The following is a 20,807-nucleotide window of genomic DNA, read 5'->3' as shown; positions in this document are numbered from 1 at the left end:
TGTAATGTGCACATTCTGTTTCTGTAGGCTGAGCTTCCTTCATTGCCATCGGAGCTGAAGGGCTCAACATTTTCCCATGTGTTTGGCACCAACACCACCAGTTTGGAACACTTCCTCCTTAATAGGAAGATCCGGGGACCATGCTGGCTTGATGTGAAGACCCCTCGTAAGATTTAATCTCTCTTGTAAAACATACAAGCAAACCATTTCTCTGGATTTCCTACACAAATGAGCGTTCGGTGACACTTGATAATCGTCCAAATATTGTAATCATTTACTGTGTCCACTCTCGCCATCACCTCTAGAGCTGAGCAATCAGCCTATTAGCTGGTCTAAGGTGGAGGCTGTTGCACAGAAGAGTGACCTGATCTCAGTAGTTAAAGACCTGCCACCACCTCCTCTGGTCGTCATGTCCATAAGCCTCAAGACTGTGCAGAACCCAAAGACCCACCAGAATGAGGTAAAATCTGGATCTGATCACTCTGACACTCTCTGCATGTATCTGATGCAGACAATGAGATTCAAAATAACTGAATATTAAATCATACTCGTTAGATTGTAGTTGAGCCGCACTTGTAAATCTTTTAAGCGGTTTATTAACACTTTCTTCTTGTGTCTTACCTTGAGCAGATTGTTTCCCTCGCTGCCCTCATTCATCATCAATTTCCTCTGGACAAAGCTCCACCACGGCCCCCTTTCCAGACCAATTTCTGTGGTAAGTTCCTCCACTCTGCTCTTTATAGCTTGAGTGTGAGAGTAATGTCCAAAACTCACCAATGAACATCCAAATTTTTTCAACCCATATAACGCATTCCGATCATTTTTGAGCCAGAAGAGATTTCTGAATACATACATCTAAGTTAGATTGCTCTCAAAATACATATGTAAAATACAAGGCCTCTTTCCCATATCGCTCAGATAGAAAATGTAGGTTTCATAAATTTGGATTCTTTTTGAGCAGTCATGAGGTAAAAGTTCAAAGTACTTGCAGGGTTTTTTATGCATTTTAAGGCTTAAATTAATATATTTTTTCTATTTTGATAATTCTATATTTAATTTTTTAAACATCACAGCTTGTTTGAGCTTATATAACTAATTATTTTCTGTTGCAGTGGTGAGCAAGCCCAACGACTGTATCTTCCCATATGATTTTAAAGATGCGGTCAGGAAAAAGGTAATTGTTCTAATCTCCCAGATGAAGTTTGCTTTGTTTTGGATTTATGCATAAGATGATAATGTGTTCAATAAAACCCTCTTGCTTTTGCATTTTGATTTTACTCAGAATGGGATAGTGGAGATTGCTGGTACAGAGCGTGCACTTTTGGGTTTCTTCTTGGCCAAGATGCACAAGATTGATCCAGATGTCTTAGTGGTGAGTTTAAATGTTCAGTAAGCTCGTACATTGCTGATGCATTTTATTTATTTATTTTTTTTCTAATTTGACTACATCTTCCTTCTGATGCTGTAGGGCCATGACATTTTTGGTTTTGACCTTGAAGTGCTCCTGCAGAGGATCAGTGTGTGCAAAGTGCCTCACTGGTCAAAGATTGGCCGTCTAAGAAGAGCTAACATGCCCAAACTGGGGGTCAGAAGTCTTCTTTGACATGAAGTCATATCAGATTATGATTTTTGTCAAGTAAGCAATGTTTTAATCCATTTGTGCAACTTTTTTTAATCTCAGGGTCGCAGTGGCTTTGCTGAGAAGAGTGCCACTTGTGGACGCCTGGTCTGTGATGTTGAGATCTCTGCCAAAGAGCTGATCAGGTGTAAGAGTTATCACCTGACTGAGCTGGCTGCCCAGATCTTAAAGACAGAGAGGGTTGTGGTGCCACCAGAGAACATCAGGAACTTCTACAGGTTAGCTGGCACCTGTAGGGTCGCATTTGAGTCCTCCCTTCTTCAATCATGAGAATATTTCCTATTATTGCAGCAGTGTTTAAATTTTTCTATTCATTTCTTTTTCTCCTTTTTCAATAGTGATTCCCCGCACTTACTCTACCTTTTGGAGCTCACCTGGATGGATGCAAAGCTGATTCTCCAAATCATGTGCGAGCTGAACGTGCTGCCTCTGGCAATGCAGATCACTAACATTGCCGGTAATGTCATGGTAAGATACCTTTATAAATAATTCCACTTTTTACTAGACCTATTGTAACCACATTCTAGAATAGTGTTTCTTATTTAATATGTAATAATGTATAAGACACACAAATGTCTACGTTCTGGTTTATATGCCAAATATTTTGTTTATATTCTGACATGTGAATCAATCATTTAGAGCTGCATCCTGCTTGCCTTATCAGACTAGTGGTTTAGATTTTCACTAGCTCCATCATGTTTTGTATATTGTTTATATTTATTGTCTTATTAGGCCAATTTAGTGAGATATCAAATAAAGCATGTAATTCAGGCTTTTCTAATGCTTGCTCTTTCATCAGTTCTCTTGTTCTCCCGCAGTCTCGTACTTTGATGGGTGGACGCTCTGAAAGGAACGAGTACCTACTGCTCCATGCTTTCCATGAGAGGAACTTCATTGTTCCAGACAAGCAGTTCTTTAAGAAGCCGCAACAAAATCTGGTATTAGATATTTTTTTTCCCCCTTTATTGAAGTTTTCAAACCATTTTAGTCTTAATTGATTCTGTTCCAATACTTTTTTGTCTTTTAATTCTGTTCTTAGGCTGAGGATGAGGATGTTGACCCAGGGAAAGGCAAACCCAACAAAACGAGGAAGAAGGCAGCTTATGCTGGAGGTCTGGTGCTGGACCCAAAAGTTGGTGAGTCATTGTGTCTTAGGGTTGTCAAAAGTACCGACTTCGGTACCAAGTCGGTACTGAAATTTAAAAAATGTGATGCTTTGAGCGCTGTTGTGCGGAATCATAAACACCTGTGATTGGCCATTGTGTTCACAAGCTCATCGGATATGTTTGTAATTGGCTACAATGATCAACGCACGGGAACGTTTGAGAGCACACGAAAGTGTTTTGAAAGCAGGAGTGTTTGAAAGCACAAGCAGGCATCTATCAGCGCCAGCGGACCGATCCGCTGATAGACACCTGCTTTCAAACTTTCCCATGTGTATCTGTGTAAGCGCTCGCTGAATAGCGTCACTGATGTATATTTACAACATGTTTTTGAAGTGCTGATCATTATAGCCAATCACAGACATAATTGATTAGTGCGTGAGTACAATGGGCAATCACAGGTGTTTATGATTCCGCTCACCAGCGCTCAAAGCGTCACATTTTTTACATTTCAGTACCGACTTGGTACCGAAGTTGGTACTTTTGACAACACTATTGTGTCTTTGTGGATCTCATGGGTTGTTTATTTTGTGCCTCCCAAATCATCTATTCTATCTTCTGCCACCAGGTTTCTATGATAAGTTCATTCTGCTGTTGGACTTCAACAGCTTGTATCCCTCCATCATTCAGGAGTTCAACATCTGCTTTACTACCGTTGAGAGAGGAGCGACCAATGCACGCAAGAAAACTGAGGTGCGTCGAGGTGCCGGCCGGCTATGCCTGCATGGGTAGCTTTGTATATTTTAAGCATGCCATAAACTTCCATGATTACAGGAGGATGAAGATGAAATTCCTGAGCTGCCAGATCAGAGTCTGGAGATGGGCATTCTTCCCAAAGAAATTCGAAAACTGGTGGAGCGCCGACGGCAGGTCAAACAACTAATGAAGCAAGCGGACCTCAACCCTGACCTGTACTTGCAGGTAAATACAATCCCAGGAAAGACTTAAATACCTTTCTGCATTGATAATAGACTGTTTTGGCAATTTGAACACCTTGCATGTTAAGTGTCTTATCCTAGCTCTCTGTCAATATCATTTTTTTTTTTCAACACTGAAGTAAAGACTTTCAATGCATTCAATCCTTGATGAATCTCCTCTCATAGTATGATATCAGGCAGAAGGCCCTTAAGCTGACAGCTAACAGCATGTACGGATGCCTTGGCTTTTCCTTCAGTCGCTTTTACGCCAAGCCTTTGGCTGCATTGGTCACTCATAAAGGAAGAGAGGTATGTAGCAATACACATTACTATATTTAGTGGGTATACTGTTTAGATCTACTGTACTCCTGTTGCATGAAAGGTTTTTGTTTAACATGTTTTTTGCAGCATTGAGCATTGTGATCAATCGCAGATGTTGCACATGAATGCAGTGGCCAGTGAGTGAATCAGACGCGTTTGTTCAACGGTCACGATATCAAGGGAAATACTTAATTATGATTTTTCCTCAGTGTGCTGACACTGATTGAAACAGGATGTTGGGTGGAACCAAGAACTTACCCCCCCCCCCACCCCTTTAAAAATATCTTTCATCACTGTAGTTTTATTTAATTTACATTAGTTTTTCTCAGCCTATATTCCCATAAGAAACTAAATTTTAAATGTATACATTTAAAAAAAAAAAAAAGAGTTTCATAAAATATGCAATATTTAGGAAAAGTTTAACATGGGTTTAGATGAAGTATACCACAAAATATTACATTACCATTCATAAACCATTGGCACCATGCTCAGTTCCTGCCACTAGAGTGCAGTCTAAACTCAGCCATCCCCGTGTCTACGCGCAAGCTGCTCCTCTGGCCTCTGGCTCTGAAATCACTCTTTCCTCATGAGCCTCTGTTCTCTTTTGTGCTTTAACCAATTTGACTTGATCTCTTGTTCCTTTTATGCCACCTCCTTGGCATGATTGCTGGCTACCTGCTCTTGAGTTTAATGAGACCAGACTTTTGAAAGCCCACTGGGATGTAGCAATACAAACGGCGACACATTCACGTTCATGCCCCTCTCCCTTCTTCCACATTGCCGCTGGGCGTTGTGGGGCATTGTTTAAAATCTGGGGGGGAACCAGTAATTACAATCTCTTTGCATTAGCCCCAGAATTCAACACGCAGCTTTTTACTGCCTCGGTGTGCCTCGTTTGTTACAAGAGCTACAAGAAACCCAATAAGTTCAATGAGAGGAAAAAGGAAAGCTTGTGACAATGATTTCTGCATTTGAGGATTCAATTTTGCAGTGCTGAAACCACTTCACTGGAGTCCACCAATATTAATATGCGATTCTTCATGTCGGCAAGCCCAGCTTGACTCAACAACCCTAATTACTTTGATTAGTCTTATTGTGATACATATTCTCAACTGACAACCAGCGAGGTGCCGAACTGTGTGCTAAGATGCTTTGATAGAGATCAATGGGAAATGGAAGGGGGGGACGGTAGCAACAAATACTCACACTTGCGTTACGTTGACCCCGACATTAGTGCCGTAATTTGAATGCTCATTTATTCAGTTGCCATTTATATTTTGATTAAATGGCTTCTTTATCTGTTGAGAACCATGTTAGCGATAGGCTTTGGTGTTGTGGATGTCATTTTTTCCATGGCGCTAAAGATGCTTGATTTGGCCCCCATTTGGATGCCCTCCTGAGCTTCTCGTCTTTCCTGATTGGCCTACGGTAAGGGGATCTGGACAAGCCCCCGGTGATTCTCGGCTTGTTGAAATATGCAGGTTCTCAGAGCCGTGATGGAGATGACGGCTGTTTGGCACCAGCGTCCGAAGGATTTAGTGCACTATATTCCGATTCAAACTTTTAAGAGGGCAAGAAGTCAAATAGCCGATTTTTCTTTTGTGTCTTCCATTGGTGCCAGACACGCAGAACGCAGATCGTAACCGTTATCTAATTTGACAATTGGGTTTTACGATCGTCAAACACTAAATTGTGTCAGATGGCGCGCCAGCCTCAACTTTTGATGGATGGTCTGCTGTCTGCACCATCATTGTTTTGGGATAAGAATTACAGGCGCTCTGCTTTTAATAGAGCTAACTAATGCTTTCTGAGAAGCTAGCTTAGTGCTAACCTGCCTCAGGGGTGTAAATTCAGCCAGCAGGTGTTGTCAAGTGGGTTGAAGTCTAGAGGTTCCGCAAGAGAGAAAGTTTTGAGCTTTATTTGCTGGTTGCCTTGAGTGAAGGAATAGGGTCGAAATAGGCAGTGGTATTAACCCTTTTTTTGTTTTTTTCCGCTTGCGAGGGACTCTCTTCCTAAAATATAAAGACAGCTACTGTGTATGTATTTCAATTTATTTCAAACTCAATTTATGCTGTGTGAGAAAAGTGTATAGTATGTTTTATCTTTTTATGCAAACCCCCAAACCATTGCACCACACTTGAGTTTGAATTATATAGTTATATTATATAATTATATAGTTTTTTTTTTTTTTGCTGCTTTTAGGGGTTTGGGAAGGGGACGTGGCGTTCTTTTTTAGTGGTGTATTTTTATCTATAGAATCTATAGAAGCAAAACAAGATCAGTGAAGTGGTTAATATGATGTAAAACTTGACTCTCTTTTATCAAAACTGGCTTACGCCACTGTTTTTTGGCTCATTTTGCTTTATGGTGGTTTGGGGAAATCCCCCTGTTCGCCAGTTAGCAAGAGCCATGTGCATTTAGCCTTACTAGCACTTGTAAAGTGACGTTCCGTGGCCCTTGACCTTTCCAGGGAAACATTTGTTCTGGTGCGAACCCTGTACTCCCCTGGTATGAAATGTATGCCATGGAATAGACGTTTAGGGTTTCATGCTGAGGGGTCCGTCCTGATTGATGTGCCTACATTTTATTTTCAGCTCTTTGTGCGGCAGCCAGTGTGAAAAGCGGAGCTTCAGCTGTGGAGCTGGGGAGGGGGTTTGGGTCTGGGGTTAATCGAGTGATGTTTACAACTTCTGTCGCTACGGACTGCTGATGGTTCTGGAACGTTAGTTAGCCTGACCTCTCACCCCACCTTGCCGCCAGGCCCTGGACTCCTGTTTACCTAGTTTAGACGAGTTCACGAGTAAAACAAAACGTATTATACTGTCACGGATGTCATGCTCTTGTGCCCTGAATTCTTCAGATCTTAAGCGGCTGTTGGTGAGATGAGATGGACTGTCGTGGTGACGGGGAGGTTGAGTTAGGTGTCATCTGAGTAAACATTGTTTCCTTGCTGCTCTCTCAGACGACATATCCAGTTGTCCAAATTACAAAGGTCATTTTTAACCTTCCCAGAATAAGATGCAAGTGCCCTCCTCCCCCTGTAGTCATTGTTGTATGCACCGTTTGACCTTGTGGTCTTTGGTTGGGGATTTGCTCCTGATATCACTGGACTTAACAAATAGTCACAGGGCCCAAAGAATATTTTTGGATTTGGGCGCGAGATGCAGTCGGCCTCACGTAGCTTCACGTTCTTCGCACAACTTCCCTCAAGAGCTTTGCACCTTTTAATTTAGGCTGGCATCTTGAGTGATGTGTTGTTCTTAACTAATGCCTTCTGCGGACTCTTTTAATGTTGTGTCTTTAAATTTAATGACACGATTGATGTCATATTCCCCATTCGGCTCACTGAAACGCTTCTGTTTAGCTCTAATGAAATCTTTATCCTAGAGACTGGTATTACTGTTGTTAATGAATAAGTGGAAAGAATAATGTCACCCTGCATGTGTTGAGGTGTTACTCAATTTTCCAATGATGTAGTTCAGTAAACCGCAGAACATGGTGTTGAATTACACTGCAGCCTCCTTTAGAATCAACAAGCTGTTCTGCTTAATTCCCGAAGTCCATTCGAATGAAGATACTCAATTAGAACATATATAATGACTGCATCCATTGTCCCCCTAAAATTCCTATTTATATAATAATAATAATAATAATAACAACAATAGTAATAATTGTTTATTTTAGTTTTAAGTGTTTTGAGAATTTTAGTGTTTTAAGTAAATTCAGAATTTAAGAATTAGAATATTGGTTACCCATAAATTGCCATTAATAAAATTCAATATTTTGTCTAAATACATTTAAAATAAAACACAAACTAAAATCAGTCATTTTAAATGCTACAAGTGCATTTAGGCATCACAATATTTTAATGAAGTGTGTTACAAAATTGATATTTATTTTAAGATTTGTATTACATTTACCCATGTTAAGTTATAAGTGTTTTTAAAGATTAACTTTAAGTGAGCATTAGATGACTGCTAAGGTAATTAATTACATGTAAAAATTGGGAAGTATTAGGACAGTTAAGTAGCCAATATTGATATGTATTAATTGTATAGTGTTATTTTAGTATCGAGATACTATTATAATTTTTTTTTTATGTTTTTGGTTTGATTTAAATTTGAGTTAGTTTTAGTAAATTTGTTCTGATTGATTTAAAAAAAAAAATCTATAGTTTTTATTATTTCTTTATTTGTTTTAGTTGTTTTAGCATATCAAGTTAAACAACAAAAAAAAAAAAACTTTTGCACTAAATTTAAGTTTAACAAATGTGTTTTTTAAAATGGTTTTAGTTTAAGTATTGGTTAACTATAATAAGCCTGCTGTCAACTAGCCCGAAACGTTCTCACACGGGCCCCCATGGATATGAAGGTCTTGCAACCTGTGTTGAGATTATTTGTACAGTATGAGAAAATAGAGTGCATTAGTGTGTCTATGTTTCAGCTCAAGCTCTTAATTTAGAAACAAGATCTAATAAATTTTGTTGGGAAATATTGATCAGAGGTATTATGTAGGGGTTTGGGAAGGGGACGCGGCGTTCTTTTTAGTGGTGTATTTTTACCTCCAGTTATGAATGCCAGGCTGCCCGCTAAAGTGATTTCAGGCGGTCGTATTAAATCAGAGAGAGAATTTGCGGTGATATTTTACCCCATAGAGCTCAGACTCCATGTGATCTGTCCCGATTGCTTCCACATGGTTTATGTAGAATCTGTGCACACCTTTGTTGTATAAATGTCTTTAGAAATGACTGTCATTTTACTGTTGTCTTTATGTGTTTGCTGTTGTTGCGTCCTTTGGATCATGATTTGCACATTGTCTGAGAGGTGACTTTATGTGGCCATCTACCTAAAAGATGTGTTTGCATGTTACGAGGGCAATTCATTTTTGCGTGTCCCACTGTGGTTTAAATCTGCCTGTGTGTGTGTGTGTGTGTGTTTTAGATCCTCTGGGCAGAGGATAGAGAGATGACAGCGGACGTATTTCACCCTGACAGTGCTGTGTGGTTGTTGCTATTTCAGGCAGAGGACTGTCATCCTCAAAATGCTTTTCAGCAGGATGCTTTTCAAAACAATCGTCACCAGATACTTTCTTTTACAAGGTTTCTGTACCGCTCTGGGGCTTAAAATGCCTGCTATGATGTGCACCGAAGTCAACAGAAGGCCAGATGCCCCGGGCGAGCAAATGGCACAACAGGGCATGAGGAATGAACTGTTTATGAGAGCAGCCGCAGACTTCGTTTTTTTCTCTATAACCATTCCACCAGCCGCTTGAAATGGTTGGGAAGAGATAAATGAACGTGTTAATGACAGACCTGTCAATTGGGGCAAAAAGATGGAGGGCCTTGTGTAGATTGGGCCAAACACTCCTGTTCTGTCAATCACTGCAATCTGAGCCAGTTGCTTTAGTTCATTGGTGGTATTTTAACACCATTTTAACTTTAGGATGCACTGCTTGGTGTCACCTTCCATTACGTGCTTATTGGAGTCAATTTGCAGTATGAGGCATTTGGAATGAATTTAACTTCCGTAAAGTGACGCATTTCCAGTTTGTGTTGAATATTAAAGTAGGCTGAGACTTCATTTAATCCATCAGGATGTAATTAGAGTATGAAAAGTAGGCGTTATTATTTACTGATGCCATGTTGTCTTTCACATGTTACATTATTGGGCATTTAAATGGAGAGAAAATGAAGTTCAATAATGATGTTTAAGAAGCAACTAAGTGAAAAAATTTAGTATTTACTGATGCATCAAAGAAAAATTAGTCTGTCGTTTTTGCTTAAATGTGTGTGTGTGTGACAGAGGCATTAGTGATCTGATGGTAGGCTCCATAATGACCCTCTGCTGACTCTTTATCATGTCACGCTCCAGATGTGTCCCCAGGCATGTGACAGAGAGGGTCTGGTCCCCTTTTCCGTCTTACTAACAGGCGGCTTTTGCTCCAACACAGCCGCTAATTCACTGGGCTTTGTAATTACAGTCCACTTTTGTCACTTCTGCCCGCAGTCAGACAGGGAGCTGAGAAAAGGCTAAATGGGGCACTGTTGGCCCACTGGACAAAAGTACAGAATGTCGAAAACATTTACAGATGAGATAGTGTGGTCTTTGTGTTTAGTCATTCCTGCACAACAAAGAAATTATACATTTATTTAATCAGCATAAAGACTGAATTAGATTTTAGGCTGAATAAAGATATTGTTTTAACATAGTATGTAATTAAGTGTAATTAATCCAGGACGTGGACCGAACAGTTGGCTCTGTGCTTTCTGTATGCTTACTCTCAGATGTGTTGGTCAGCATGCGTTTTAAGACGAGCTGTCCCCGCTCTTATTTCTGAGGCATAGTCAAATGACTTGTCTTTCAGCTGCATGTGCACCCCCCCCCCCCTCCTCCCCCAACCTGTTTCTGTTGTCCTAATGCACTGACATACATTACAGTGCCCATGGAAACCTATGCAAACATAATCTAACTCATTACTGTAGCCTCTTTTCTCTTTTCCTTTCCTTTTTGCTGGTTTAACTATACTATACTTCGTTAATATCTGACTGCTCCAGCGTTAACAGTGGAGCTAAATAAACTATGTACAGTGTACGGTTGCATTGCTAAGTGGCTGTAACTTTACGACTCCCTGTGAAGTAAACTCGCACCTGCTTAAGGTCAGAAACACTCACACACACAGAGACAGATGGTGTAGCAATTTATGTGTGGGCTCTAAGGGTACCGTTGGAGAGCCGGGTGCGGAGCAAAGTCTGATGACTAGAGCCACCTCAGCCGCCTGTGAAGTCTCTGTGATGCCACCTAGAGTTTGTATTGTATTGTGCATTATTATTGGTTCAATATTGCCACTTGCACATGGCCACCCAAAACACCCTTAAAATTGTTCAAAACACCTTAGCAATAACTTTTGCATGGGCAAGTACTTGCATTTTTTTTGCAAAATTCTTGTTTTAATAAAGTTAAAAATGGAAAACTCACCAACAGCAAACCCCATATAAGAGTTTCATGTTTAATCCTGCTTAATTAGGTGCATGTTTGTGTGTTTTGGGGTGACCTTGGCTATGTTGGTTAATGCCGACAGCTATTTTGTTATTACTCAGACCTGACCTCCTACTTCCCTCTGGGAGGCATGTTACACCTCATAAAGCATGCTTAAGTCCTGCTCCAGTTTCAAGGAGTGGAGCTTCCCGTGTTCTGAAATAGCCTCGTCCTTGTCTCTCCGGGGGCTTGGGTTTGGCTACGGTGTGTGTGTGTGTGTGTGCTGGGGGGCTTGAATCCTGGTGTCTTGCTCGATTGCTGTTGACAGGCTGCAGTGTGTCCCTGTCTCTTTGAGGCCTCAGATTAGCGCCCCTTATTCCCCTACCGACCCCCCCACCTGTCCGAGTCCCTCTCCCATAGAGGTCACCCTGCATGCCGGCACAGCGGCTGTGGGGTGTATGTTTAAGGCTGGACACCCTGAGTAAACAGTCACTGTTATCATGACACTTCAGATATGTACAGTCTCTCTGTCTACCTGTCACTGTCTGCAGTGGGTTTGGAGGATAGGTTTGTCTCCTTTATTGTGTCCTTTTTGAGGCCTATCTATAATTTGAATCAGTTCGAAAGTAAAGAGGTGTTAGGAAATAATGTGAAAATTAAAGGTGTTTTCATGCAAAGGAATATTCTTTTAGAAATCAGAATTTGGTCATATTCTAATTATAAATGTTTTATGTAAGCAACCTTCCGGTTTTGAGATTTCCAAATCGACATCAGGTATATGCCTGTATTTCGTATTTTCGTTTTTTTTTCATATTACATATACACATACAATTGGAAAGGTACAAGCTTTCCACATAAATATTAAACTGCACAGCTGTTTTCAACATTGATTATAATAAGAAAAGTTTTGAATGCTTTATGAAGGATCACACAGAAGACCGGAATAATGGCTGCTGAAAATTCAGCTTTGCGGTTACTACATTTTTTTTATATATTAAAATTTAAAAGTTATTTTAAAGTTTAATAACACATCACAATATTACTGTTTTTACGATTTTATTTTAATCAAATAAATGCAGCCTTGGTGACCACAACAGACTTCTTTCAAAAACATAAAAATCATAGTGACACCAAACTTTTGAATGGTAGTGTAGTTCATTTAATTGCAAGAATGTTTCAGTAATTGTAAACCTCTATTTGAGCTTCATTATGGATTTTATTAAAAATTACATGTAAATACACTAAACCATGCACCCCCCCCCCCCCTTTAACCTCTGTTTATTTTTTCTTTTGCTTAACATGTATTCTTTTTTCCTTGCGCTCTACTCCCTCTGTGTCTTTCATTTTTCCTTTTGTCTGCCTCTATTTCTTCTCTGACAGCTGTGGTTTACATGGGTCTCTCTGTGCAGCTGGACAACCCCCCCCCCCCCTTCTCTCTCTCTCTCTCTCTCTCTCTCTCTCTCTCTCTCTCTCTCTCTCTCTCTCTCTCTCTCTCTCTCTCTCTCTCTCTCTCTCTCTCTCTCTCTCTCTCTCTCTCTCTCTCTCTCTCTCTCGTCATGCAGTCCAGTGGTGATTAAGACTATTAGGCCTTATAATGACTCTGCTGGTGTGTGGGTTTGGAGCCTCATTTCAGTGCAGCTAATAGACCTCTTAGCCAATTATCCTCCATTTAGAAGCAAATCACAGAGGCTTTTTCTCTCCCCCTTTGATAAATGTTGAATTACTGAATAGATTTGCTAATTAAATTCTTTGTGTGTTTTGCATGTGCGAATCCTCGTGTTCGTGTATTGGAGTTTATGCATGTGCGTTTTTTTTTTCCGTACTATTTCTTTTACATTTTGTTGATAGCTGCATATACACCAAAGTGAGTGGGTTTGTTTGACTTTCCAGTTTGACCGATTTGAAATTGATATTGTTCTCTGCTTGCTGTGTTTAGTGTTTATTGTGTTTCCCGGGTGACATGCGGTCTTTTGTCTCCCACAGATTTTGATGCACACCAAAGAAATGGTGCAGAGGGTGAGTCATGATTAGTGTATGTTACAGTAATAATTAAGCGGTACTTGCCGCGTTGGTTATTTGTAAGCCGTGCGTGGGTTTGACGGTTTACGATTCTCCCTTAGATGAATCTGGAGGTCATATACGGGGATACCGACTCCATCATGATCAACACCAACAGCACCAACCTGGAGGAGGTCTTCAAATTGGGAAACAAGGTAAGTTTAGGAAGGAGTGGGGAGGGGGTTTCTGCACGTCTCTTAGAAAAATGCTGTCGGATCTTTAAAGCATGAATGAGTCTGACACTAGTGATTGAGACATCACTGACAATCAGGAGAAAATTAAACTAGCCATTCTGCAACCAGCACCAATCGAATAAATGTGTCTTTGTAGGTGAAAAGCGAGGTGAATAAACTCTATAAACTCTTGGAGATTGACATCGATGGTGTGTTTAAGTCTCTTCTGCTGCTGAAGAAGAAGAAATACGCAGCACTGATGGTTGAGCCGCAGGGAGATGGCAAATACACCACCAAACAAGAGCTCAAAGGCCTGGACATTGTGCGCAGAGACTGGTGTGACCTGGCCAAGGAGTGTGGCAAGTCAGTGCACTGAACTTTCATTAGCCCTATCAGTCCTTTATAAAGACTGTAATGTAGTAGTATTCTTAACACACTGTATATTCTTTTGTAATATGGTTGTGGTTTTACATGATCTTTTTCCCTTTAATCTAGTTATGTGATTGGTCAGATTCTGTCAGACCAGAACCGTGACACCATCGTTGAGAACATTCAGAAACATCTGATTGAGGTTGGAGAGAAGGTGGCCAACAGCAGTATCCCACTCAACATGTTTGAGATACACAAGGTAAAGGACTGAACTAGAAACAATAAAAACTCATTTAAAATGAGGAGAGTTCAAACTAGGGCTGTCATTAACAATTATTTTAGTAATCAATTGATTATTTTGTCGATTAATCGGATATTTAATGGTAATACAAATAGACCTAAGCAAAGACCTAAGCCTTTAAAATGACTTAAAATACATATATAATAACAATGAGGCAATAATATTTGGTTGAAATTAAGTATCAAAAGCAAGTAATCATGGTTTTATAAAAATAACACTTAAAATAAATAATATACATAATAAACAATCATCTTATGTGCACTATGTATTATAGCAAATGCCTGCAGAGGATGCCTATGGCCTGGTGTTGTTACACTTTACAGCAGATTAAATCTTTTTTTAATATTGGGCAAAAAAATATTTTATTCAAATGTTTACTTAGTGTTTAATATTTGGCCACTTCTTTATGATAGAAATGCTGCAGCTGCTGTAATTTCAAATCATGCAAACTCAAAGTGTGGATTTAAACTTTTATTTTGAAATCATGATGAACAGTTCGCATATTTAGAAACATATTTATGTATTCTCCTGTGTTGGCATAGGTTTATCAATGATTTACCTTACGACTCTGATGCAATGGTGCACATTGCGTTCCCAGATAAAAGTTATAAGCCAACCAAACTCACAGCATATGCGTTTGAGACGCGCTCCATGCATGTGAATGAGAACAGTTCACGTGGAGCAGCATTTACTGTGAATGGAGCCGCTCTAAGACACACACAACCTACATGCATGTAAATAATTAAAGCGCATCTATATATTAAACCCTTAGGGAATATATTCATTTAATAGAATTGGAGCCATTGTAAATTCACAACAGCACTATGCTATAGTATGGTTTTAATATATCTTGCAGCCTTACGGTGCGTGTCCTCTACAGCGTTAAAACTCCGCTCAGTGCCGCTGGCAACGCTATAACCCCTTCGCTTTGGTGTGTGTCTGTTGCGAGTGTGTTTAATATATGTTTTTTTCAACACACACACAGTATTATCATTAGAGATGCACGTGATTACATTTAGAAATAGACTAGCTTTGTTTCCAAATACACCAAGCAAAGATATCCTTTCAATTGTATAAACTTTTATAAAACCAGACAATATAATTACAATGTACACATCCAAAATGAAATATTTAACATATATACAGTATAACAACTGCAAAGCGTCTAATTTGTAAACAAAATGATTTACGCACTAAATCCAGCATAAACTCCGGCACAATTTGCATATTTTTAAACTCTCAAGACAGACGTCACATCCTGAACCTCACAGCAATTGGCTGCCGACCGCGTTTTTCGCTTGATATTTGCATAAAGTCGAGAACTGCCCAACCTTTTGACGCTCTCAACGCTTTCTCCGGTCCGCTGTCAATCCCACAGTGCACTGCACGAGCGTGAAGCTCAACTTCCATAGGAATGAATTGAAAATGCTCGCTCCGCGCCAGTGGACACGCACCGTTAGAAAATGGTCTAATAATGCGGTTCATGTATTTTCCTGTCTGTGAAATGCGCTACTTCCAGTATTTTGCCAGTTACCCGACAATGGGTAAATTGCAATCAAGGATTTTTTTTTTAAATCGAGAACTCTAATTTAATGCTAATTTCAGACTATTAAAAGAATTGTACAAAACAGATTTAAATAACTTTTTTGTTGTTGTTGTTGTTTCATGAGATCATGAGAATATAATTTCATGGGTGTTTAAACTTTTGACTGGTAGTCTCATGTAGTGTGTTCAGGGGAATAAGTTGTTTTTCCTTTCAGTCCCTTACAAAGGAACCTCAGGACTACCCTGACAAGAAGAGTCTCCCCCACGTCCATGTTGCCCTCTGGATCAACTCTCAGGGTGGGAAGAAGGTTAAAGCGGGTGATACTGTTTCTTATGTCATCTGTCAGGTGAGAATCCAGTGTATTTGTATCTCTGACTCTATAAATTGGCAGTAAACCCACACTAACCTTCTACCGCTGCCTATTAGGACGGTTCAAACCTGGCAGCCAGTCAGAGGGCGTATGCCCTGGAACAGCTTCAGAAACAGCCGGGACTCAGCCTGGACACACAGTACTACCTGTCCCAGCAGGTGCACCCTGTGGTGGGCCGAATCTGTGAGCCTATCGAAGGCATTGATTCAGTGCTGATTGCTACTTGGCTAGGTGAGACTTTCGGGACTAGCATTCATTATATTTAGCCAAAAAGGACATTTGAATTAGGACCAATTCCTAAGTAGCATGCACTCCATTGATTTATTTTATTTTATTTTATTTTATTTTATTTTATTTTATTTTATTTTATTTTATTTTATTTTATTTTATTTTATTTTATTTTATTTTATTTTTTATTTTATTTTATTTTTTAAATGTAATTTATTTATATTAATTTATTTTAATTATTATTTCTTTTATTTAATAGAAACTAAATCTGGACACATTAATTTGTTAACTTAATGCTAGTTAAAAATATATTTTAATAAAAAAAAATTTTTTCACTTTTTAAAAATAGTTCGTAAACATGATAATTTGAGCTTTTAAACATCAAGTGTTTGTATATATATATATATATATATATATATATATATATATATATATATAAAAAATATATATTGTTGTTTTCTTTTGCCTAGCAGCTGAGAATTCATTTCCCCCCCAGATGGAAATTCAGTTTCTTTAAAAAGTGCATGAACCCTGCCACTCTGTCTCCATGACAACAGACCCTGGTTGTTTGGTATCCTGCAGTTGGGTCCAAAACTCAGGCACTAATTCAGTCTATCCACCATGTTACTAGAACCAAATAGTGGGTTTCCTTAATTACTTAATGGTTAGCAACACATTTATGTCACATTTGGTCACAGAATTTGCTTCTCATGTAGTCTCAAAATTGCCTCGAAATACACACTACGTTCTGTGTCCGTTCCTAACTACAGTTCACGCACCACCCCGTTCCCTTGGCTGCCGGTGTGTGACATGCTACATGTTTGCCTGTAGATGGCAGCAGCACTCGGGCGTCAGCGGGTTTGGATCCTCAGAGACGCCGGCTAATCCCTGAAGTCTCATAGTCAACACTTACTTATGTGCTCATTTATTCACTTAGCCAAATTACCCAGGGGGACGTAGACTGTTTTTCCATGCTCTAGTAGTGTTCGGTGTCACCTGGGGGGATTAAATGGAGATTCAGCTGCTGTCTCTTAATGATTTGATGATCTCAGCTGCCTGGGAAAAATCGGATAGCTGTGCTTTCTCTACCCCTCCTTTTTCCCCTTATTATGTTTCCAGTTTATTCTTATCGTTTGCTAGTCTCTCTCCTCTTGCCTTCTGCAGCCGTGCCATCTTCTCTTTCTTCCTGTCCCTCTCTCCTCTTTCAGCCTTTCCTTATACCTCTCTTTCCATCACTGTCTTTCCACTGTCCATAAATACAACCTGAGAAGTCTGAGTCTGCACGGCATTATCACCAACACAGGAAGTGCCAGAATGTTCCAACTTGCATTGCTGACTTTTTTTATTTATATTTACATAGTTGGTTCATTTTCTTTGCTGTTTAATGCTAAATATGAAGCTTTTAGTTTGAGTGCCTTTTAAAAGGGTGTTCACGGCACAAACTGTTTTATTTTTTTTACCTGCTTGTCCAGGACTCGACCCAAGTCACTTCCGAGCCCAACAGCAGCAGCAACGTGAGGAAGAAGGGGACAATTTTCTTGGTGCTCCGGCCCAGCTCACTGACGAAGAGCGCTACCGTGATTGCGAGAGGTTTACTTTCACTTGCCCTGACTGTGGTACCGAAAACATCTACGACAATGTGTTTGAGGGGACGGTGAGTTATCAGCTCTCATTTTCACATCCATTAACAAATCTGATCTTATCAGTCAACAAAATGCCTACCAGTCCATCTCGATTCATGCATTTCTCACCATTCAATTGCGTCCTACCTCAACTTCCTGTTAAATATTGTGTAATGACAGGTAACAATAAATTTGAGCGGTGCAGGTGATTACTTCCTCTGCTTCTGGCTTTTACCGGCCTATTAATTTCAGAGCCACACACTTTTATTTATAGAGGCTTGGCAGAGCTGTGTGTGGGGGGGAGAGAGAGCGGTTTTGTCAGGGTGTATTCCTGGAGCTCTTCAGTACACAGGATGTCCGTCATACTCCAGGCCGAGGTCAGCGGGGGCTAGAGGAGCATGTGTAATCTGCCACTAATTAAGGGTCCGCACACACACATGCTAATGCACAGCTTTCTCTTGTCCAAGACTCATAAAAAGTGACATTGACCTCTCCACTGGGCTGATCTCTGTCCTCCTAGTTGTTTGGAGATTTTGCACTCTGCAGGCCAGGGAAGGTTTGGAATTCTGGGAAAAACTTTATGACATTTATGTGCACTGTAACTTATACATGCTTTACAAGCGCTAATAGACTTTAATCAGGGTGGAAGCCACATTTAAATTAACGTGGCATGAAAACAAGTCTATTGCCGCGTTTCCATTACCCTTCAAATTGCGCAAATTGAAATTGCGAATTGAAAATACGCCCAATGGAAACACGTCAATTTCGCAAAAACTCGCATTTATCGCAAAAAAGTTTTTACGCTCGCATGAGGTGGTTTTTCAGGCAATTCGAAAAAGAAATATTTCGCAAAACTGCAATTGAAACAGTTTTTGCGCATTTGCAGGTCACCTGACGTAGATGATGCGGTGTGTTTGGACAGAATACGAGACAGAGTTCTTTATTAAATTCATAAAAGACAAAAGAATTACAGGAATAATGGATTCTAAACCTCAAATTAATGCCACAATCAAGACCTCGAAGCAGATATGAGGGAGAAACACCCAGAAACACCTCATACGAGCCTCTCACAAGTATAATAAGGGTCGTTCCTTACCATTAATGCTTTGAAAACACACATACATCCTTCGATTAATAATAATGGCTAGTGCAGTGGCTGGGATTAGTACATAAACCTACCAACGTCCGTTGCCATGGTTTTTGAAATGATTTTACTTATCGCGAGAGGAAAAAATGAAGTTTTCATCGCATAACATCGGTTAATGGAAACGCCGTCATTTCGAAATAGTTTTTTGTCGACATTTAGAAAAAAACGCAAAAGTTTTGTGCAAATCTTTAATGGAAACGCGACTTATGAATATGGTACAGACTGATCAATATGTTAATTGATCAGACTATGTTTAACTTCAGTTACAATTAATAATTTAATTAACGTTGTTAATGAGTTTTTTTTTATAGTTAATATTGTTTTTTGTTTGTTTCATATTTTAACATTTCTCTGCTCTCTTCATTGGATTGTTCAGTGAGCACATTGGTTGTCTTTGCTGATTCCTTGAGATTTTGACTGGTGAATCGAAGAACCACAACTAAGTGCTTTGTTTACAAATTTGGCAGCACTGTATGCTAGCTTATTTGCCATAGTGCTGCAGATTCATCTGCAACATGGCGACTCTCCAGAATAGAAGTGCAGGAAACACTAAGCCCATTGAACAAGAACATACATGCATCCCAGGGTAGGGTTGGGTACCGAAACCAGGCACCGATATGTAACCGGACCGAATCAAAACGCAGATTTCGGTGCCTCATTTCGGTGCCACTTAAATGCCTCAGCTCGTCAGCTGTCGGTTGAAATTTGCCATCTGGTTTTCCGAAACGGACGTAAGAAGCATCATCACCACATGTGATCGCTAGTTAAACATTCGACGTGTACGATCGATCACACTGATAAGAACGTTCAGATCGCGTGATCATCAACTTCTAAATTCAAACCTCAAATCTGCGTTCAAATCTAAACTCTCCCGCGTTGGCACTGAGCCAGAGAGAGACGCGCTCAGCACTGTCATATATCACAACTAGGGATGGGCATTTTTCAAAAATATTGCATTCGAATATTCGGGCTCATAAAATTCGAATATTCGTTTATTTAAATGACGTTTAACGAAAAAGGTGTTATTTTTTAAGGTTTTTTTTTTTTTTTTTTGTCACCACTGAAGAAGCTTTTACCATTAGGCAATATAAACAACAAGCTCGCAATATACACACACACCAATCTTATAATATATGTTAAAGTTTTCTTTTAATTGAAAACATTAAACAGTAGGCCTATGTGTAAACAAAAAAATATAAATAACAAAAGGATATAAGCTCAGTGCGAACGGAAAAAACGCCTAATAAAGCAGAGTAGCAGATTGCGCCAGTTATCGTACAGAACGTTACACATATACTCGAGTCAGCATATGATTATCGTGTTTGTATTGTTTCACGTTATGTTGAGAAAAACAATAATATCCACGAAGGGGCGCCGCCAGCAATTATGCTCGAGAGAACGCGCTGCACTGACAGACGTTTCAGTGAAACAAAGATAACGGTGTTCTAGTTCTAAGTTTCTAACAGCACTTTGCGTTTTCTGTTCTTAAACCTCTCTCAAAGAAAACTTAAAGGAAGAATATGTCTCAAAATCATTTTGCTAAATAAGTTATCATCTCGGATCACTCGCACTACTGCGCTTACCTGCAGTCGTGATGCAGTGATGGACAGCTGTCTTTCCTCAGTCGACTGCTGTTTGGATTTCATGTGATTTCTCATTGTGGTGATGATATTATAACTCCAGATTAATTAATTAATTTGATCAAAAGTAATTCCATTTTGTAAAATCATTTAGTAACCTCATTTTTTCACGAAAATTTTAGTAACCTCATCACGAAAATTCGAATATTCGTGCACATCCCTAATCACAACTATTCAGTGTTTTCTTCAACCACATAAAGTTTATTTTAGGTTTCAGACCTAATTTTAAATACACTTAAGTATACTAACAAGACAATACATTTATAGTTCGTAAAATACACAAGCAGGCAATCATTTAAAGTTTGTTTTGTTCTGCGTCATGTTTAGTGTGAAAAGTCA

The 20,807-nt window shown here is 39.5% G+C and overlaps 1 protein-coding gene across 1 annotated transcript in view; it reads left to right on the top strand.

Moving 5' to 3' along the window:
* The window catches only part of pola1 (polymerase (DNA directed), alpha 1), a 55,921-nt gene that overhangs the window by 4,201 nt on the left and 30,913 nt on the right, over positions 1-20,807 (top strand). Inside the window, exons 14-33 of the mRNA XM_079863554.1 lie at positions 28-166; positions 306-460; positions 631-715; positions 1,113-1,174; positions 1,283-1,372; positions 1,469-1,585; positions 1,682-1,857; positions 1,978-2,107; positions 2,458-2,577; positions 2,679-2,775; positions 3,371-3,495; positions 3,577-3,723; positions 3,906-4,028; positions 12,998-13,030; positions 13,135-13,227; positions 13,403-13,608; positions 13,741-13,873; positions 15,676-15,807; positions 15,888-16,062; positions 17,532-17,713. Of these exons, the coding sequence (XP_079719680.1) occupies positions 28-166; positions 306-460; positions 631-715; positions 1,113-1,174; positions 1,283-1,372; positions 1,469-1,585; positions 1,682-1,857; positions 1,978-2,107; positions 2,458-2,577; positions 2,679-2,775; positions 3,371-3,495; positions 3,577-3,723; positions 3,906-4,028; positions 12,998-13,030; positions 13,135-13,227; positions 13,403-13,608; positions 13,741-13,873; positions 15,676-15,807; positions 15,888-16,062; positions 17,532-17,713 (2,520 nt within the window). The remainder of the gene's footprint in view (positions 1-27; positions 167-305; positions 461-630; positions 716-1,112; positions 1,175-1,282; positions 1,373-1,468; positions 1,586-1,681; positions 1,858-1,977; positions 2,108-2,457; positions 2,578-2,678; positions 2,776-3,370; positions 3,496-3,576; positions 3,724-3,905; positions 4,029-12,997; positions 13,031-13,134; positions 13,228-13,402; positions 13,609-13,740; positions 13,874-15,675; positions 15,808-15,887; positions 16,063-17,531; positions 17,714-20,807) is intronic.

Source organism: Squalius cephalus, assembly GCF_949319135.1.
Source record: "Squalius cephalus genome assembly, chromosome: 25".
NCBI classification, from domain to species: domain Eukaryota; kingdom Metazoa; phylum Chordata; class Actinopteri; order Cypriniformes; family Leuciscidae; genus Squalius; species Squalius cephalus.
This window is presented reverse-complemented; position numbering and strand designations above follow the sequence as displayed.